Here is a 19594-nt window from a genome sequence, read left to right on the forward strand (position 1 = left end):
CCCATTTTAGACCCCGAGGCAGAGTCTAAAGAAATGGCTTCTAAATCATTACAAGTTTTCTGGAAAAAAACCCTTTTCAACCGTTTTCATGTCAAGGACCCCCAGAATTATCTGTATTTGCTTTGCTCAACCCCCCCCCCCCCCCCCCCCCTTCACTGTGAGAGAATATAATTATATTCAACGATTATATTCAGATTTTAACATTAAAAAAAAAAAATACTGGAAGCTCATAGCTATGAGCTTGTGTAGATCTGCTTTGTTTCATTAGCTGCTACAGTATAACATTAAGCATTATGTTATACTTTAGCTATTGAAAAATAGCAGATCTACAAGCTCATGGCACTCGGTGCCGCGCTACGAGCTTGTAGGTCCGCTATTTTTGAGAAACCGTGAAAATGCGGCACAAATGGAACTACATATTTTCAGATGGGGGTCGGCGGCCAAATACATATAATTTTAACTTGAACGTCACGGTAGCCCTACTGGCCTACCGGCGCCATTTTGATTGTGATGGCCTACATATTAGATCTGCATCAAGTGTATAAAGTTGGTGTTTGAGTGATTAGTGCACAGCGCTAGAGCTCTTTCAGTTCGCCAAAATGGGATTTATTAAGCCTACTTGAGTAGCCTACTGTTGTGTGAAATACAACAAGTAGGCTTCTCACCATAAACAAGGTCAGAATAAAGGGGATAGCTACTCGAATCACAGTCCAAATGTCAGCGAAATAATCCCAGACCACTGGAAGGTTGGGGGGAGGGGAGGGGTGAGGAGGGGGAGGGGAGTGGAGGGGAGGGAGGAGAGGAGAGGAGAGGAGAGGAGAGGAGAGGAGAGGAGAGGAGAGGAGAGGAGAGGAGAGGAGAGGAGAGGAGAGGAGAGGAGAGGAGAGGCTGTCCTCTCTCTCTGGTCGTGAATGATGAATAATTGAAGCTGGTGTGTGTTGTTGTTCTCGCGTGTTATAGAGAGAGAGACCAGAAACAAAATGGAGACGGCGTTGGGTTGGAGGCGCACAGAGTTCATCTGGGTGGGTGGTGGTGGTGGTGGTGGTGGTGGTGGGGTGGTGGAGGAGGACGGGCACATTTCAAGTTTAAAGTCCAACTATTTGTCACACACTGTATGTTGCTGCAGGGACTGACCCCCCCCCCCAATCCAACCGTTCAATTGATGCTGAGTGCCAAGCAGGGACTGACCCCCCCCAATTCAACCCTTGATGCTGAGTGCCAAGCAGGGACTGACCCCCCCCAATTCAACCCTTGATGCTGAGTGCCAAGCAGGGACTGACCCCCCCCAATTCAAACCTTGATGCTGAGTGCCAAGCAGGGACTGACCCCCCCCCAATTCAACCCTTGATGCTGAGTGCCAAGCAGGGACTGACCCCCCCCCAATTCAAACCTTGATGCTGAGTGCCAAGCAGGGACTGACCCCCCCCAATTCAACCCTTGATGCTGAGTGCCAAGCAGGGACTGACCCCCCCCAATTCAACCCTTGATGCTGAGTGCCAAGCAGGGACTGACCCCCCCCAATTCAACCCTTGATGCTGAGTGCCAAGCAGGGACTGACCCCCCCCAATTGATGCTGAGTGCCAAGCAGGGACTGACCCCCCCCAATTCAACCCTTGATGCTGAGTGCCAAGCAGGGACTGACCCCCCCCAATTCAACCCTTGATGCTGAGTGCCAAGCAGGGACTGACCCCCCCAATTCAACCCTTGATGCTGAGTGCCAAGCAGGGACTGACCCCCCCCAATCCAACCCTTGATGCTGAGCGCCAATCATGGACTGACCCCCCCAATCCAACCCTTGATGCTGCTGCTGAGTGCCAAGCAGGGAGGCATTGGGTCCCACTTTTACAGTCTTTGGTATGACCCGGCCGGGGATCGAACCCTGACCTCCCAGTTTCAGGGCGGACACTCTAACCGCAAGGCCGCTGAGCTTATCTCAATTTAAAAAAGTAAATCACAACACCCACAGACATAGATGTGAAAGTGCAGAAGTAACCGAGGTTACGGAAGAAGGAAGGAAGGAAGAAAAGCCGAGACATTGTTCTCCGAATGACGAAGTGACTGATGTGGAAAAGAAAGTTCATTTTATTCTATTTAACCCATTCAGGACGGGAACTCCTTTTGGTGTTTTAAAGGACAACTTTAGTTTTTTTCAAACAATGTTCATGTTTTAGGTTGTTATTAGAGAAAGTGAAAGATGAGTGTTAATTTTTCTTCATTTGCTGCTTTCTTTCGTTTTAGGGATTTTAGCGGTTTTTGACAGGGGGGCGGGGGCATTCGAGCATGGGGATAAATATGTATTTCTTTACAAAATATGATGGCGATTTCTTTTTTTATTATTTACTATAGTCCTAATATACCCCAGGAAATTACATCTGGCCACAAAAAAACAAAAAAAAACGCTAAAATCCCTAAAACGAAAGAAAGCAACAAATGAAGAAAAATTTAACTTGACATTAAAAAATAACATGATTTAAGCATCATGTTATACTTTAGCTATTTTGTTTTAAATCGTGCAAATGTGTGTGTGTGTGTGGGGGGGGGGGGGGGGGGGGGGGGGGTGTGTGGTCCTTGGAACAACATATTTTCAGATGCGGCCAGAAAAATATCCTGGGGCTCCTTGACATGAAATAGTTTGAGAACCGCTGATACAGAAACATGGCACCCCATTCGACTGGTATCACCCCATATAATCGGCGAAATCATCCGTTATCAGCACGTTTGAATGGGGCCAGAATGTCCATACTGGCATCCTCACTGTTCAGTATGTCATTATCTGCGATTGTAGCATTGTCATTATCACTGATGTCCTGACGGAGGCGCGCCGTGTCTGGTGGCCATGAGCTACGTGTGGCACCGCCGAGCGAGGCGCCGTGCCGAGCGTTTCGAAGGCCACCAGACCCGACTCAGCGCCGTTCGAGTTACGTCCTGATAGACAGAGAGTATATATTAGTAGCTCCTAGTTCCATCATGCACCAAAATGACACGTCCACCAGGGGGAAACCTTGACCAGGCTATGTGGTGAGGATGCCAGTATGGACATTCTGGCCCCATTCAAACGTGCTGATAACAGATGATTTCGCCGATTATATGGGGTGATACCAGTCGAATCGGCTGAACATGAGGTTTATCAGAAAACTCATGATTTTAGAAGACATTTGTAGAATCGTCCCCAGGTCTAAACTAGGTTAAGTAAAAGTATCAATACTGCAGTATAGAACTATACTCTGTTACAAGTAAAAGTCCGTAGTTAAAAAATTCAAGAACGCAGACGTACCGTAGGTGAGCTAAAAAAATAACCCGCCCAATCGGTCAGCTGATTGCAAAGTCAGCGAAAGACATATGAGTCATGACATGACATCCACATGGTAAAGTGTGCGTGCGTGCGTGCGTGTGCATGTGTGTGTGTGCGCGCACGCTCGGTCGGCCCTGCTGCCGAGAAACGGTTCAATGTCAGGAAACCAGCAGCGGGGGGGAGTGGGGGGGTCTTCAGGGACATGCATGACTAACGTGTGTGTGTGTGTGTGTGTGTGTGTGTGTGTGTGTGTGTGTGTGTGTGTGTGTGTGTGTGTGTGTGTGTGTGTGTGTGTGTGTGTGTGTGTGTGTGTGTGTGTGTGTGTGTGTGTGTGTGTGTGTGTGTGTGTGTGTGTGTGCGCGTGCACATGGTCGCTTGCATTTGTGTGTGTGTGTGTGTGGGATGTTTGGGGGTATAGGCTTGGCAGTAGCAGGGCTAAGTGAAAAATAAATCACACTCATGTGAAGCGAGGGGCGCTTTAATCATCATACATCATATCATCACATGCTGTGCTCGGCCAATCAAATCATCACATTTGTGGTACACACACACAGACACACAAAGCAGTGCATAGTGCAAACTTCACATCACACTTCATTCATTCATTCACTCACTCACTCACTCACTCACTCACTCACTCACTCACTCACTCATTCTTCCCCCATGTCTTTTCTGTGCATCCTCTTATTTTGAAGGCATACATTTTGAAACCACGATCATCCAACGCCAAACTTAATTAGAAAACAAAACGAATCACACCCGTGTGAAGTGAGGGGCGCTCTAAATCAATTCTTGACCTTATACCAACCTTGAAACATACCTTTTAGTTACGTCACCAAGAATGGTGGTCCCTAATTGGCCCAGGGTTTCCACCCACCGACACACAGACACATACAGTATGGATGTAAATTCTCCATTCATTGTCAATGGCATTTAACCCATTTTGGGCGGGAACCCCTTTTGATGTTTTAAACATTATGTTGTAATTTAGCTATTAGAAGATTTTTTTGAGTGGTGCAACCACTCCAAGGAACAGCAATGTCCGTGTTAACCTATGTGACTGTGTGTTAACCTATGTGACTGTGTTAACCATAGAGTATATAAAAGCATAGAGACTGAACTGGCGCGAAGCTCCGCCCCCCCAGCTATTCATGTCAGTGGAAGTTGCTCAGTGGCGTTTTGAAGCACCCGGAAGACTGCCGGAAGTCCCTCCTCCGGACCTCAACTTTGAGCGCTCAATGTTAAAGCCCAGCTGCACGGGGTTTCCCGGTCATGAATCCACGGGTCCGCCTGTAGTCCCTCCTCCTACCACTAGGGCCCAGACCTTCAACGTTGAATAGCCTCACTGGCCCCTTGGTGTTAACCTATGTGTGTGACTATGAGTACCAGTAGGGGCAAAAGTGGCGCTGTTGTGCCAGAAACAGAGAGAGAGAGAGATAGTGCTGCACTGTTGCCTGCTAATGAGAGAGAGACAGAGAGGGGGGAGGGGAGTTGCACCACTCAGTTCACACAGGTTTTTTTTAATTTCGAGGTCAGGCCTAAATGGGTTAATGTTTGTGAGACAGAATCGACACTATAGCTGTTTATAGGAGGGGCTAGCGTCCCTCAAAAAAAAATATATATATACGTATTTTTTTTGTCATTAGCAATGAATGAGTTAACACGGTCAAGCTGATAACGGCCCGGCGGCGCGTCTTCGGCAGGACATCCAAATCAATGATGAAGCTAACGAGGGTAACAGTACGACATGAATAATAGAGACGCAGTTTAGAGGACATGAATATGAATGAGCCCACTAGACACTGGACACCGCTAATCTGGTCATCTGTTGTCCTGTGTGTGTGTGTGTGTGTGTGTGTGTGTGTGTGTGTGTGTGTGTGTGTGTGTGTGTGTGTGTGTGTGTGTGTGTGCGTGTGCGCGCGCACGCATGCGTTACTGTACCTGCAAGGACATGTCTCCACAACTTAAGTACAGTATAGCATTTGAGAACTGTTGTGAGGAAATACTTTTTTTTGTGGTGTTGTGCCTATGAGTCTGTAGCTCTCTGGGTCGGCGGCCAATTACATATTGTGTGGGGTTCCTTGACATAGAAAAGGTTGAGAACGACTGACACAGAAACATTTAGAAGACATTTTGTAGAATCTGGTCTCGGGTCTAAATGGGTTTAAACTGACTGGACACAAGATGATTGGGCAAAACACACAAACATGTAGACACAAGAACACACACGCACGCACGCACGCACACAAACGCTCTCTCTCTCACGCACACACGTGCACACGCTCTCTCACTCACACGCACACACGCACGGGCTCTCTCTCACGCACACACACGCGCGCACACACACACACACGCTCTCTCTCTCTCTCTCTCTCTCTCTCTCTCACACGCACACACACAGACACACAGTGCCAGAGTGCATCTACGGTCAGGCGTCACATCAACACCAGTAATCTCTCACAGAAAACGAGGCGTGTCTGTCGGCGACGTGATGAGTGACTGCAGCGTGTTACAGCGTGCACTCGTGTGAACGCACGTGCGCGCGCGCGTGTGTGTGTGTGCGCGTGAGAGCGATCGAGCTGAAGTCTTGCGGTGCCGTGTGACTGATTGTTTTTGTCTGTCTGTCTGTCTGCCCCCCCCCCCCCCCCCCCCAAAAAAAAGAACATTGTAATATGGAGACCGTCTTGTGGGTCTTGAGCTCTGCAGCATGTGATCCACTAGCCTAAACCTAATAGAACGATCCATGCTCTAGACTCTTAAGGGCTCCATTTTCGTCACCGCTAAACCCCTTATCCCTAAACTTATTTTTTTTTACTATTTTGAAAAACATTTTTGAATAGTTCAACTGGCCAATCTACATTGACACGTTGTGAGCTTGTAGACTGGCCATTTTAACTGTTCAAAACAATATTTATTTTCTAAATTGCGGAATCAATGTTTCTACTGGAGTAAAAACATGGGAGTACTTCGGGTCTGGTCTTCTCTGCCAGCAGCTGCATGGGCACTATGCGTGCGTCTGTGCGAGCATGTGTGTGTGTGTGTGTGTGTGCGTGCGTGTGTGCGTGTGTGCTTACACATACATAATGTTTACATTCTCTGTGACATTTGCATGTGGAGAGACGTGACGACCAGACCTCGTAGATATTCATCTCATTACGTCGGCCTGGACGACAGCACGCTCTGTTGTGTGTGTGTGTGTGAGAGAGAGAGAGAGAGAGACTGTGTGTGTGTGTGTGTGTGTGTGTGTGTGTGTGTGTGTGTGTGTGTGTGTGTGTGTGTGTGTGTGTGTGTGTGTGTGTGTGTGTGTGTGTGTGTGTGTGTGTGTGTGTGTGTGTGTGTGTGTGTGTGTGTGTGCGCGCGTATTTATTTATTTTGGCTGGGGTGGGTATACAATATACAATGTAGGCATTTAGCAGATGCTCTTAATCCAGGGTGATTTACACTAAGCAAGAACAAAACATTTATCAAATACAAAAACAAAAATGGTCATCATGAATCATCCGGAAGTGCATAACGTAGTTTTAGAGCCAGAAGGGAGAAGAGTTTGTGACGTGTGGAGCGTTGTCCCGGTGATTTTCGCGAAGCTGCTTCCAGCCTCTTTGCGTCGGCTGATCTGAGCGCTCGAGAGGGTTTGTAGGGTCCGATCAGATTTACAACATATGGGGGGGGGCCATACCTTTGGTTGCTTTGAAGGCCAGCATCAGAGTTTTGTACTCTGGCAATGGAGGGGCTTATCGAGTACCCGTTATCAATAAAGCTTTGGGCTTATCGAGTACCCGTTATCAATAAAGCTTTGGGCTTATCGAGTACCCGTTATCAATAAAGCTCTGGGCTTATCGAGTACCCGTTATCAATAAAGCTTTGGGCTTATCAAGTACCCGTTATCAATAAAGCTTTGGGCTTATCGAGTACCCGTTATCAATAAAGCTTTGGGCTTATCGAGTACCCGTTATCAATAAAGCTTTGGGCTTATCGAGTACCCGTTATCAATAAAGCTTTGGGCTTATCGAGTACCCGTTATCAATAAAGCTTTGGGCTTATTGAGTACCCGTTATCATTAAAGCTTTGGGCTTATCGAGTACCCGTTATCAATAAAGCTTTGGGCTTATTGAGTACCCGTTATCATTAAAGCTTTGGGCTTATCGAGTACCCGTTATCAATAAAGCTTTGGGCTTATTGAGTACCCGTTATCAATAAAGCTTTGGGCTTATCGAGTACCCGTTATCAATAAAGCTTTGGGCTTATCAAGCCTGTTATGGAGCATATAGTGGCCCATGACGTCATGTTTAAACAATCAAGACAAGAGGCGATGAAGAAATAATTGTAATCATCCACGCTGACACAAACATGTCTGTCTAAAAGCGCTGTCCGGATAAACAATTACGATTATAAAATGATGGTACACACATTAACCAGTTTCTTCAATATTGTTTTCCAAAAGTAAAATGGTCAATTGCCGTCCATCTGTTAGAAAAGTACTGTATTTGAAGGCCCTAGTAAAAGATACTGGTTCTGGTCAGAATTTATCGTCTCCCGTCTTTCCACAAAATAATGGAAAATGCTCGATAGTGGGCTCGATAAGAACCCGGCTCGATAAGCCTGATCGATAAGGTGATCGTTATCAATAAGAATTAATGAGCTCCATCCCTACCGACGACGTGCTTCTGTGTTGTGTTTGACAGGAAGCCCTCAGGTCATGTGACAGGAAGTTGTGTTGTGTATGACAGGAAGCCCTCAGGCCATGTTGACAGGAAGTTGTGTTGTGTTTGACAGGAAGCCCTCATGTCATGTGACAGGAAGTTGTGTTGTGTTTGACAGGAAGCCCTCTTGTCATGTTGACAGGAAGTTGTGTTGTGTTTGACAGGAAGCCCTCAGGTCATGTTGACAGGAAGTTGTGTTGTGTTTGACAGGAAGCCCTTAGGTTATTTTGACAGGAAGTTGTGTTGTGTTTGACAGGAAGCCCTCATGTCATGTGACAGGAAGTTGTGTTGTTTTTGACAGGAAGCACTCAGGTCATGTTGACAGGAAGTTGTGTTGTGTTTGACAGGAAGCCCTCGGGTCATGTTGACAGGAAGTTGCGTTGTGTTTGACAGGAAGCCCTCGGGTCATGCTGACAGGAAGTTGTGTTGTGTTTGACAGGAAGCCCTCATGTCATGTGACAGGAAGTTTGTGTTGTGTTTGACAGGAAGCCCTCAGGTCATGTTGACAGGAAGTTGTGTTGTGTTTGACAGGAAGCCCTCATGTCATGTGACAGGAAGTTGTGTTGCGTTTGACAGGAAGCCCTCATGTCATGTGACAGGAAGTTTTGCTGTGTTTGACAGGAAGCCCTCAGGTCATGTTGACAGGAAGTTGTGTTGTGTTTGACAGGAAGCCCTCAGGCCATGTTGACAGGAAGTTGTGTCGTGTTTGACAGGAAGCCCTCATGTCATGTGACAGGAAGTTTGTGTTGTGTTTGACAGGAAGCCCTCAGGTCATGTTGACAGGAAGTTGTGTTGTGTTTGACAGGAAGCCCTCATGTCATGTGACAGGAAGTTGTGTTGCGTTTGACAGGAAGCCCTCATGTCATGTGACAGGAAGTTGTGCTGTGTTTGACAGGAAGCCCTCAGGTCATGTTGACAGGAAGTTGTGTTGTGTTTGACAGGAAGCCCTCAGGTCATGTTGACAGGACGTTGTGTTGTGTTTGACAGGAAGCCCTCAGGTCATGTTGACAGGAAGTTGCGTTGTTTGACAGGAAGCCCTCAGGTCATGTTGACAGGAAGTTGTGTTTGACAGGACGTAGTCTCGCATAGCCAGACAACTATTCCACAATCTCCGAATGCTATATAGTCTGGACCTATAGCCCCCCATGAGCTGAGTAACGGAAACTGCCATTTCCGTTCACGAAAATATATTTTAAAATATCTTTAGGGCTTATTTTTTTATTTCCTTTTCTGCTAAGCAACAAGCTATATATGCTTAGATGTTTTCTATTTATATTAAGATAAATGTGCACAGGAAGCCCTCAGGTCATGTTGACAGGAAGTTGTGTTGTGTTTGACAGGAAGCCCTCAGGTCACGCCGATAAGGAGGTGATGGCTGCAACCGTCCTGACATCGCTGTCTACATCGCCTCTGGTGCTACACCCTGCCCCCACAGGTAAACTACCGCCACTACACCCTCTGGTGCTCCACCCTGCCCCCACAGGTAAACTACCGCCACTACACCCTCTGGTGCTCCACGCTGCCCCCACAGGTAAACTACCGCCACTACACCCTCTGGTGCTCCACGCTGCCCCCACAGGTAAACTACCGCCACTACACCCTCTGGTGCTCCACACTGCCCCCACAGGTAAACTACCGCCACTACACCCTCTGGTGCTCCACCCTGCCCCCACAGGTAAACTACCGCCACTACACCCTCTGGTGCTCCACGCTGCCCCCACAGGTAAACTACCGCCACTACACCCTCTGGTGCTCCATGCTGCCCCCACAGGTAAACTACACCCACTATAACCTGTCCACTAGGGCATCAACGAGTTGAGATTTTTCCAAGTCCACTTGTCAGACCGTAAAGTCGAAGTTGAGTTGATGCGTCGTTTTATGACGGGGTGGGGGGGGTCGGGACTTTAACAGGGGGCGGGTGGAGGTGCGCGCGCGCAAATACGGAACAGAGCACTGCGCACACAGTGGCCTCTCCAATATGGCACAGTGCATGGCACAGTGCAAGCACACACGCAAGTGTGCGTCGCACACTGGTACACAGACCAGAAAAGAGAACACAACAGGAGAGGGGGCATAATTGGCACACACAGCGGCCCGAGAACACAATACAAAATACAGCAGCCCGACCTTGAGAACACAATATAGAAGACACAGGTCTTTTTTTTATTTATTTTATTTTCGACATCTCCTAATCTGAATCGACTGTTAAAGGCGTAGTGAAATGAAAAATATGTTTTTTCACACTTTTAGACCACATCCGTGGTCATCATATGAGCATACCTAACAATGGATGCCAAAAAAATCTCATTTTTGTGTATTTTTATATCAAAAGTCCATAAAATCGAAATTGAATTACTTCCCGAAAACGAAAACGTACTGCGTGATGACATGTCGAGGCCCACATCGATAAAAGCCAATAAAAATGAAGCTCACCCGTTTAATTCCCCATATCTGCGCATCCTTCCAACACTGTCCAACACAGCTGCTACTGATTACAGAAATCCTCCGTTTTTATTCCCATTCAAGATAACATCCAGACAGTGTATTACTCGGTTTCAACTTAATCATCACGCTAAAATATGTATCTGAAAACATTATAGGGTAGAAATAAGCCACATAACAGTAAACTGGTACAGCTGGCCGTTATTTTCAACAACACATGATTATGCCAAAATTATTGTGATTATGATGGGTTAAATATGGGTTATGTAATGATTGTGATTATGATGGGTTATATATGGGTTATGTAATGATTGTGACAACCCTCAGCCTTGACCCCGTTGCCTTGGCAGCTGTTGACAGGCAGGCAGACAGACAGGCAGGCAGGCAGACAGACAGACAGACAGATATCACTAGGCAGACAGACGGTCAAAGTCCATGTTGTCTATTTCGGGCGCTAGCAGCATTAGCGTCATTGTGCCACTCCCTATCTCCCATTGTTGCCATGTTCGCTTATAAGCGCATTATGGGGCATTGTTTATTTTTTACCTGCAAAGTCGCTTGTAAATATTGCCCTTGTCGGTTGCGTATTTTTGGGAGCTTGTTTCTAAAGTTTAGTTGCTTATTTGTGGGCTTGCCACATGTCAAGGACCCCAAAAATAATTTGTAATTATATTTGTGTGCTTTTTTTTCCGTGCCAGGGACCCACCCCCACACAAGATTTGTAAAAAAAAAAAAAAAACTTTTTTCCCCCCACGTCGTTTGTTGCTGGAAATAGCAGATCTACAAGCTCGCAACGCATCACAATGTGACGTGTTGTGAGCTTGTGCATCGTCTACTTTAGTTTTAGTCACCATAGCTTAGTTTTCATCTGGTTTCCATTTAGTTTTCGTCAGTGGAAAAAGGTAAAAAGGTAGTCGACGAAATGTTTTCGTAGTTTTAGTCGACGACAACAACACTGCTATGGACTTTATAATGTTTGTTTAGAGCACTGTAAACAAACGTTACCAGGCCCCCCTCACTTCACATGAGTGTGATTTATTATTATTTTTATACCGGGCTAAATCCAAAATGGCCCCTGTGGCGCCATTATGAATATCAATCATGAAAACACTTTTTCATATGTCTTTCCGGCACTCCGAGCTTCTATTTTGAAAGAAATCCCGGCGCTGATTGTGTTAATTACGCAGCACTAGCTGATCACGTCGTCATTGTTCTCCCCCTGCAGTTCCAGATCCGGCCAGCAGGGGCTGGAAGGAGGCGCTGTCAGCCAGCTACAGCAGCTCCACCAGCGGCAACTGGAGCTGGGACGCCTGCAGCGACCAATCGGTGCCCTCCACGCCGTCCCCGCCCCTCAGCAACGACCACGCCCTCGCCAAGGACGGCTTCCTGCTCTCGTCGTCCCACGGTGACGATGTCAGCGAGGACGGCGTCACGGACGGCACGCACTTCCTGTTCGAGGACCCCATACCGCGCAAGCGGAAGGTGAGCACTTCCTGCGTTTATGTTTTTACTCATCATCAGAGCTTCCGTCGCTCCAGACTGTATGAGTCTATTTAATCATGATTAGAGCTTCCGTTGCTCCAGACTGTATGAGTCTATTTAATCATGATTAGAGCTTCCGTTGCTCCAGACTGTATGAGTCTATTTACTCATGATCAGAGCTTCCGTTGCTCCAGACTGTATGACGGAAGCATTTATATTTTACTCGTGATCAGAGCTTCCGTTGCTCCAGACTGTATGACGGAAGCATTTATATTTGACTCATGATCAGAGCTTCCGTTGCTCCAGACTGTATGACTCAAGCATTTATATTTTACTCATGATCAGAACTTCCGTCGCTCCAGACTGTATGACGGAAGCACTTATATTTTACTCGTGATCAGAGCTTCCGTTGCTCCAGACTGTATGACGGAAGCATTTATATTTGACTCATGATCAGAGCTTCCGTTGCTCCAGACTGTATGACTCAAGCATTTATATTTTACTCATGATCAGAGCTTCCGTTGCTCCAGACTGTATGATGGAAGCATTTATATTTTACACATGATAGAACTTCCGTTGCTCCAGACTGTATGACAGAAGCATTTATATTTTACTAATGATTAGAGCTTCCGTTGCTCCAGACTGTATGAGTCTATTTACTCATGATCAGAGCTTCCGTCGCTCCAGAATGTATGAGTCTATTTACTCATGATCAGAGCTTCCGTTGCTCCAGACTGTATGACGGAAGCATTTATATTTTACTCGTGATCAGAGCTTCCGTTGCTCCAGACTGTATGACGGAAGCATTTATATTTTACTCATGATCAGAACTTCCGTTGCTCCAGACTGTATGACTCAAGCATTTATATTTTACTCATGATCGGAGCTTCCGTCGCTCCAGAATGTATGACGGAAGCATTTTGAAGATTGAAACAGGCAAATATGCATGCATCCTTAGATTCAGTAAATTGAGAAAGGACGCAATCATGTCACCCTCCGGGGCTCCTGGGATGCAATACTGTACTCAGTACTGTACTCTAACATTGTTGAAGTAAGGAATCATAAAATGTCCCTGGCACCCATCTAAAATACCACCCCTGGGGGTCCCGGGGTATTTAACCGCAAAAAAAACCTGTACAACCTTAATTGACACAGTGGATGATATCAGAGCGTTCCATATTGTGGTGGCAGAGTACAGTGTTATTTACTGTAATGACCTGTGTATTGTAGTCAGTGCTAGGGATGGAGCTTGTTATTATTATTTGTTGTTAACACCTTGCTTGCCCGGACCTATTTAATTACATTACTAAAATGTGCCCATCATTTATAGCGCCCGGACCACTTTTACCGGCGCACCGGAAGTTGTTGTGAATGTCTGTGTAGCAGCTAACAATAGCCACACCACTCTAGAGTCGATCGACAACAACGGGAGGTAAGAATAAATCTATCGCGACTGGACCGCGGAAGGCCGTCAAACACAGGATCTTTTTTCAGAATTAGACGGGATGATTTAGATCGGGAGTTATGAACGTTTTAAGATTTTCGTTTTCGTCAGCTAAACAAGCAGGGAACATTTTCGATGACGTGTCACTCTTGCGCGTCATCGAGGATTGGGCAACCAGCACTCCTAGGCTGTGGAGCGATGCGATCGGTTTTGATATCATTAATCTCCGTCCTATTTATCAATCTCCGCCTTGGGCACTTGACCATGAACTTGAACTTGACGGAGATCTCTGCCCTGGGCCTCCATGGTGTTAAATGGCTTTATATTATGACTAGTACTGTAATAGTTACGATACAATCTCCAGCTCTTTAGAAACAGAACATGAGCCTCCCCCATGGCCAGCCGGGGCGCCCGATGGAGGGGAAAGGAACTGGTTGGAATAACGTGTTCCTTCCACGCGCTACGTCCAACCAGGGAAACTCCCCCCCCCTGTCAGGTGTGAAGGAGCAACTTGGACACTCAGGCATGAAGGAAGCATGAGTTCAAGTCCGTTGCTCTCCCCATGTCCCCCATATATGGGGACATGGTTTGCGGAGGGTGTGTATCCCAGGATCACATTAGATAATTGACACAGGGGTGAAAAATGGGTTACAAAATCATGGGAAAAAAAAGAAACAGAACATTTATTTTTAACAATATCACTTGCACTACATTTTATTAGGTCCTTCAAATACAGCATTTTTCTAACAGACGGGTGTGTGTGTGTGTGTGTGTGTGTGTGTGTGTGTGTGTGTGTGTGTGTGTGTGTGTGTGCGTGTGCGTGTGCGTGTGCGTGTGCGCGCGCATGCGTGCGTGCGTGCGTGTGCGCGCGCGTGCGTGCGTGCGTGCGCGCGCGCGCGTGCGTTTACGTCAATGTAAAAGCACAATTTATTTTCCCCGAACAGCGCTGGTTGGCAGGTATCAATACACTTTTAGAACGGCATGTTTGTGCCAAGCATGGGTGATTAGATAAATTTCTTCATTGAGTACAGCAGTGCAGTTTAGGCCATGACACAAGGGTGCGTGTAAGTAAGCCCCCCCTCCTCCCCCAATAAGCAGGGGGGGTGGGGGGTGCATGTACAGTGTACAGTGTCAGGAAGGCTAAGAGGATTATTCAGTGTGATCATAATCAGCATACTTTAATGTAAACAGAGTTAACCCATTTTGGGCGGGAACCCCTTTTGGTGTTAGCATTATGTTGTGTTTTAGCTATTGAAAAATAGCAGATCTACAAGCTCATAGCGCGCCACCGAGTGGCGCGCTATGAGCTTGTAGGTCTGCTATTTTTGAAAATTCGAAGAACGACTGACATAGAAACATAGCTTCCAGACCCACAGAAACGCACCCAGTGTGCCGGCCCGGTTCCGGCGAGCCGCCCCGCGTCCAAAACGGTAGAGAAATGACAGAGTTACCATGTGGGGGTCCCCGGGGGTGGGGGGTGGGGGAGTTCCAGACCCCCAGGAACGCGCCCAGGGGGGCGGGCCGGTTCCGACGTGCCGCCCCGTGTTCGAAACGGTTGAGAAATGACAGAGTTACTGTGTGCCGGTCCCTCTACTGTACCCTGTACTGTACTGTACTGTACTGGCACACCCAAAATCATCATATATACGCACATACAGTGCGTGTTTGTGTGTGTGTTAGGTTGCGCACAGGTGGTGAAAAACAACCATGCTGTTTTCATGCTCATACCTACCTACCCAGCCAGCCAGCCAGGCACACACACACACACACACACACACACACACACACACACACACACACACACACATAAGTCCGTATATTTGCACCACTCAAAAATAGAGGAAATAGCTGATCTACAAGCTCAAAAACCGTCACATGGTGAGCTTTGTAGATCAGCCATTTCCACTAATTCCAATTAAATGTTTTTGAACGTCTCTAACGTCATGAACTCGTCGTGTTTTGGTACTGTCTGCCGTTCACATGTTCAACCGAAAGACACGATTCATTCAAGCGGTAATGGCAGCTATATTTGCATGACAATGTGTCGTTGAGTGAAGTGGCATGATCATGACAGCCGCAGTGTGCGTGTGTTGCGTGCGTTGCGTGCGTGCGTTGCGTTGCGCTGCGTGCGTGCGTGCGTGCGTGCGTGCGTGCGTGCGTGCGTCTTCTTAGCAGGAAGAGCTGAATGCACATAATTACTCTGTCAGTCAGTCTGTCAACACACATCAAAGTTCTGTAATAGTTGGGGCGAGCGAGGTGTAACGTTTCACCAGCCTCTCTCTCTCTCTCTCTCTCTCTCTCTGCCAGTGTAGTGTCAGCTTTCTATTTGCGTTCTAATTACAGTGTGACGGCATGGCATGGGGGTGATGACCGGGGTGCAGAGCTCTGTGCCACCTCGCAGACTGGCATTCAGTCTCCCATATAGAAGAATGTTCATGAACTCCCCATAACCCATTTTGGGGGCGGGAACCCCTTTTGTAGGCCTGACGTCGAAATTAAAAAAAACGTTCGCTCTGAAAGAATATATGTTCAAAGATTTGTGCCGCATTTTCATGGTTTTTCAAAAATAGCAGACCTACAAGCTCGTAGCGCGCCACTCGGTGGCGCGCTATGAGCTTGTAGATCTGCTATTTTTCAATAGCTAAAGTATATCATAATGCTTAGTTAAAACACCAAAAGGGGTCCCCGTCCAGAATGGGTTAAAGCATTATGTTATACTTTAGCTAGAAACATGAGGTTTTCAGAAAAATACATTTTAAAGGACAACTTTAGTTTTTTTTCAACCAAGGTTCATGTTTTAGGTTGTTATTAGAGAAAGTAAAAGATGAGTGTTGTTTTTTTCATTTGCTGCTTTCTTTCGTTTTAGGGATTTTAGCTGTTTTTGACAGGGGGGCGGGGGCATTCGAGCATGGGGCTAAATATGTATTTTTTTACAAAATATCATGGAGATTTATTTTTGTATTATTTACTATAGTCCTAATAGACCCCAGGAAATTACATCTGGCCACAAAACAATCACAGGATCTACTGAATGTGAAGGTAGCCCACTGGGAGGAAGCCACATTGTGGGCTCCGTTTTCGTCAGCGCTAAACCCCTTATCCCTAAACTTATTTGCCTTTTTTTTACTATTTTGCAAAACATTTTTTTTTGAAATGTTTTTTTTTTTTTGGCTTTCGCCTTTATTTTATTTTTTATGGTTTTTATTTTTTATGGAGGGACAAACAGTAGGCTGACAGGAAATGGGGAGAGAGATGGGGGGTGACATGCAGTAAAGGCCGTCGGGATCGGGAGTCGAACCCGCGGCACACTGCCAGACTGGATTACCAGCCAAGGTGCCTGGACCGCTGAGCCACGGCCCAGGCCATTGCAAAACATTTTTGAATAGTTCAACCAGCCAATCTACATTGACACATTTGAACTATTCCAAAATGTTTAGCAAAATAGTAAAAAAGGGAAAGAAGTTTAGGGATAAGGGTTTTAGCGGTGACGAAAATGGAGCCCTCTGTGTCATAGGCTCAATGTCAGTTTGACACATTTGACACACAGGTTTCATGACATTTAAATGTATTTGTTTTATTTCTTTAATTAGTTTTTCTTTTAGGTTTTATGACCGCAATAACACTCCACACAACCTGAACTTTGAACATTCAGTGGATTTTCTGTGGCCTGGGGTTTTCTCTGTGTTCTGAAGCCTTTTGAGCTGCAAAAAAACGGGGGGGGGGGGAGGAAAAAAAACAACAGGCAAAATGCCCTCAACAGTGACATCTGCTGGTAAATTCCTATGTCCTATATGTGATTTGTGGACTCTTACCTCACTGTCCACAGTGACATCAGAGCACTTGTTTGAGCCAGAAAATCCCCAGACCACAGAAAATATACTGAATGTTAAAAGTGCAGGGTATTTTTTTTGCACAATTGAGCTCAGAAACCCCCAAAATAAAACACGAAACATTTCAAAAACTTTTTATTTTCTTTACTATGGAAACCTGCATTGTGGACCCCCGAGTTGTGTCAAGGACCCCCCAACCCGAAGTCGTATCGACTGAGAACTTTGATCCATAGTGTCTGTGTGTTTGTTGTAAATATTTGTGTCCTTGTATTGTATCTCTTATGTGGACATAAATAAATGATTAAAAAAAGTGTGTGTGTGTGTGTGTGTGTGTGTGTGTGTGTGTGTGTGTGTGTGTGTGTGTGTGTGTGTGTGTGTGCGTGTGTGTGTGCGTGTGTGCGTGCGTGCGTGCGTGCGTGCGTGCGTGCGCGCGTGCGTGCGTGCGTGCGTGCGTGCGTGCGTGTTTCAGAACTCCATGAAGGTCATGTTTAAGTGCTTGTGGAAGAACTGTGAAAAGGTCCTCAGCACCTCCTCAGGGATCCAGAGGCACGTGCGCACCGTGCACCTAGGGTGAGTGCCGCGCACGCACACACACACAGCACCATGCACCTAGGGTGAGACACACGCACACACGTGTAAAATGACTTATACTGGATATCTTGTCCACTAGTCCCTTCCTAACATTTTAGTCTAGTTTTTATTTGTTGACGAAATTGTCAGTATATTTAGTTTTAGTTTTAGTCATCGTAGCTTAGTTTTCATTTAGTTTCCATTTAGTTTAAGACATTTTTCGTCTTAGTTTTAGTCGACGAAATCAACCTCTGCTGCAGGCCTCTGTACTTTCATCTCATCTGCACAATGCATATCTGTTCCCTGGAACACTTGTACAGCAATACATGGCAACCTGAGGTACTCTCCTTTAATATTTCACGAATATGAAATATATTAGTAATATAAGTAAAAATGTGAAACTCACCCCAACACCTGCCTGTAGAAGGCCTTCTATGATGTCACTGAGCAATCATGAAGGTACTGAAAAGACCCGCCCACCTCAGAGAGAGAGAGAGAGGGAGAGAGGGAGAGGGAGAGAGAGAGACTCCCATGAAGAGCTGACCTCCACCCATTCATATTGTGGCCTCTCCTAGTTGGTCTGTTATATAGATTGGCTTTCACTGCCCCCTGCTGTTCAGAGGAGGAAACAAGTGCTTCTAAATCCTGGCAGTTTTTTTGAAAACCCTATGATTCTGTGTCAGTGGTGGCTCAACGCTCATGTCAAGGACCCCCAGAATGAATTGTATTTGGCTGTGGACCCCCATCTGGAAATATATGTTGCCCCCACAGAACAAAGATTTGAGTTAAAATCTTTCGCCCTGAAAGAAAAATTATATTCAAAGATTTGCGCCACATTTCCATGATTTTTCAAAAAGTAGCAGATCTACAAGCTCGTATAGCGCGGCACTCGGTGAGCTTGTAGATCTTTTTTAATCGTGAAAATGTTTGAATATACATTCCAGGTTGACTAAAATGTAACTAAACGAAAACTATGTCTGAAAAACTAAAAATCTAAATGGTGCTGTCCAAAAACAACCACACTGAATGTACTGTGTGTGTCCTTGTGTGGTGTGGTTTGGGTCCAGGCGCAGCAGCGACTCTGAATGTACTGTGTGTGTGTGTCCTTGTGGTGTGGTTTGGGTCCAGGCGCAGCAGCGACTCTGAATGTACTGTGTGTGTGTGTCCTTGTGGTGTGGTTTGGGTCCAGGCGCAGCAGCGACTCTGAATGTACTGTGTGTGTCCTTGTGGTGTGGTTTGGGTCCAGGCGCAGCAGCACGCTGAATGTACTGTGTGTGTCCTTGTGGTGTGGTTTTGGGTCCAGGCGCAGCAGCGAATCTGAATGTACTGTGTGTCCTTGTGGTGTGGTTTGGGTCCAGGCGCAGCAGCGACTCGGACCTCAGCGACGGCGAGGAGGACTTCTACTACAGCGAGATCGAGGTCAACGTGGACTCGCTGACCCGAGGGTCTGTCCCAGCCTGACGCCCACCCTCCCCCACCACGGCCGGACCGCCACCCTTCTTCCCCCACAGCGGCGGCGGCGGCCATCATGCGGTGGCCCCCTTCTTCCCAAGGTCAGAATAGTTTGGGATTTCATTTAAAGGAGAATTCCATGCTAGAAGGCTTTCTTACCTTTTATTTGTAGTTGTTACGTCCCCACCAAAGAGGTCCAGGTGTTATTTTGTGCAAACGTGCATTATTGGCTATTTCCCCTACCGTAAGCCCTCAATGGGGGTTGGGTTTTTGTGCTAATTCGCTTATTTCCATCGAAATAAGTAGTGGGATACTATTTACATTATGAAGAGAGGATATATACAAAATAAATGATTTTGTAGTGATGGAAATAAGCACCCCC

General features: G+C 46.4%; 1 protein-coding gene across 1 annotated transcript in view; it reads left to right on the plus strand.

Annotated features, from left to right (window-relative positions):
- The window catches only part of LOC306934188 (uncharacterized protein), a gene marked incomplete at its 3' end in the record, with an annotated part of 62916 nt that extends 43593 nt beyond the window's left edge, over positions 1–19323 (plus strand). Inside the window, 6 exon segments of the mRNA XM_079516714.1 lie at positions 9333–9427; positions 11660–11916; positions 17660–17760; positions 19119–19206; positions 19209–19229; positions 19231–19323. Coding sequence (XP_079372840.1) covers positions 9333–9427; positions 11660–11916; positions 17660–17760; positions 19119–19206; positions 19209–19229; positions 19231–19323 — 655 coding nt within the window.
- Positions 19324–19594: the final 271 nt, after the last annotated feature.

This window comes from Electrona antarctica, assembly GCF_951216825.1.
Source record: "Electrona antarctica genome assembly, chromosome: 2".
NCBI lineage: Eukaryota > Metazoa > Chordata > Actinopteri > Myctophiformes > Myctophidae > Electrona > Electrona antarctica.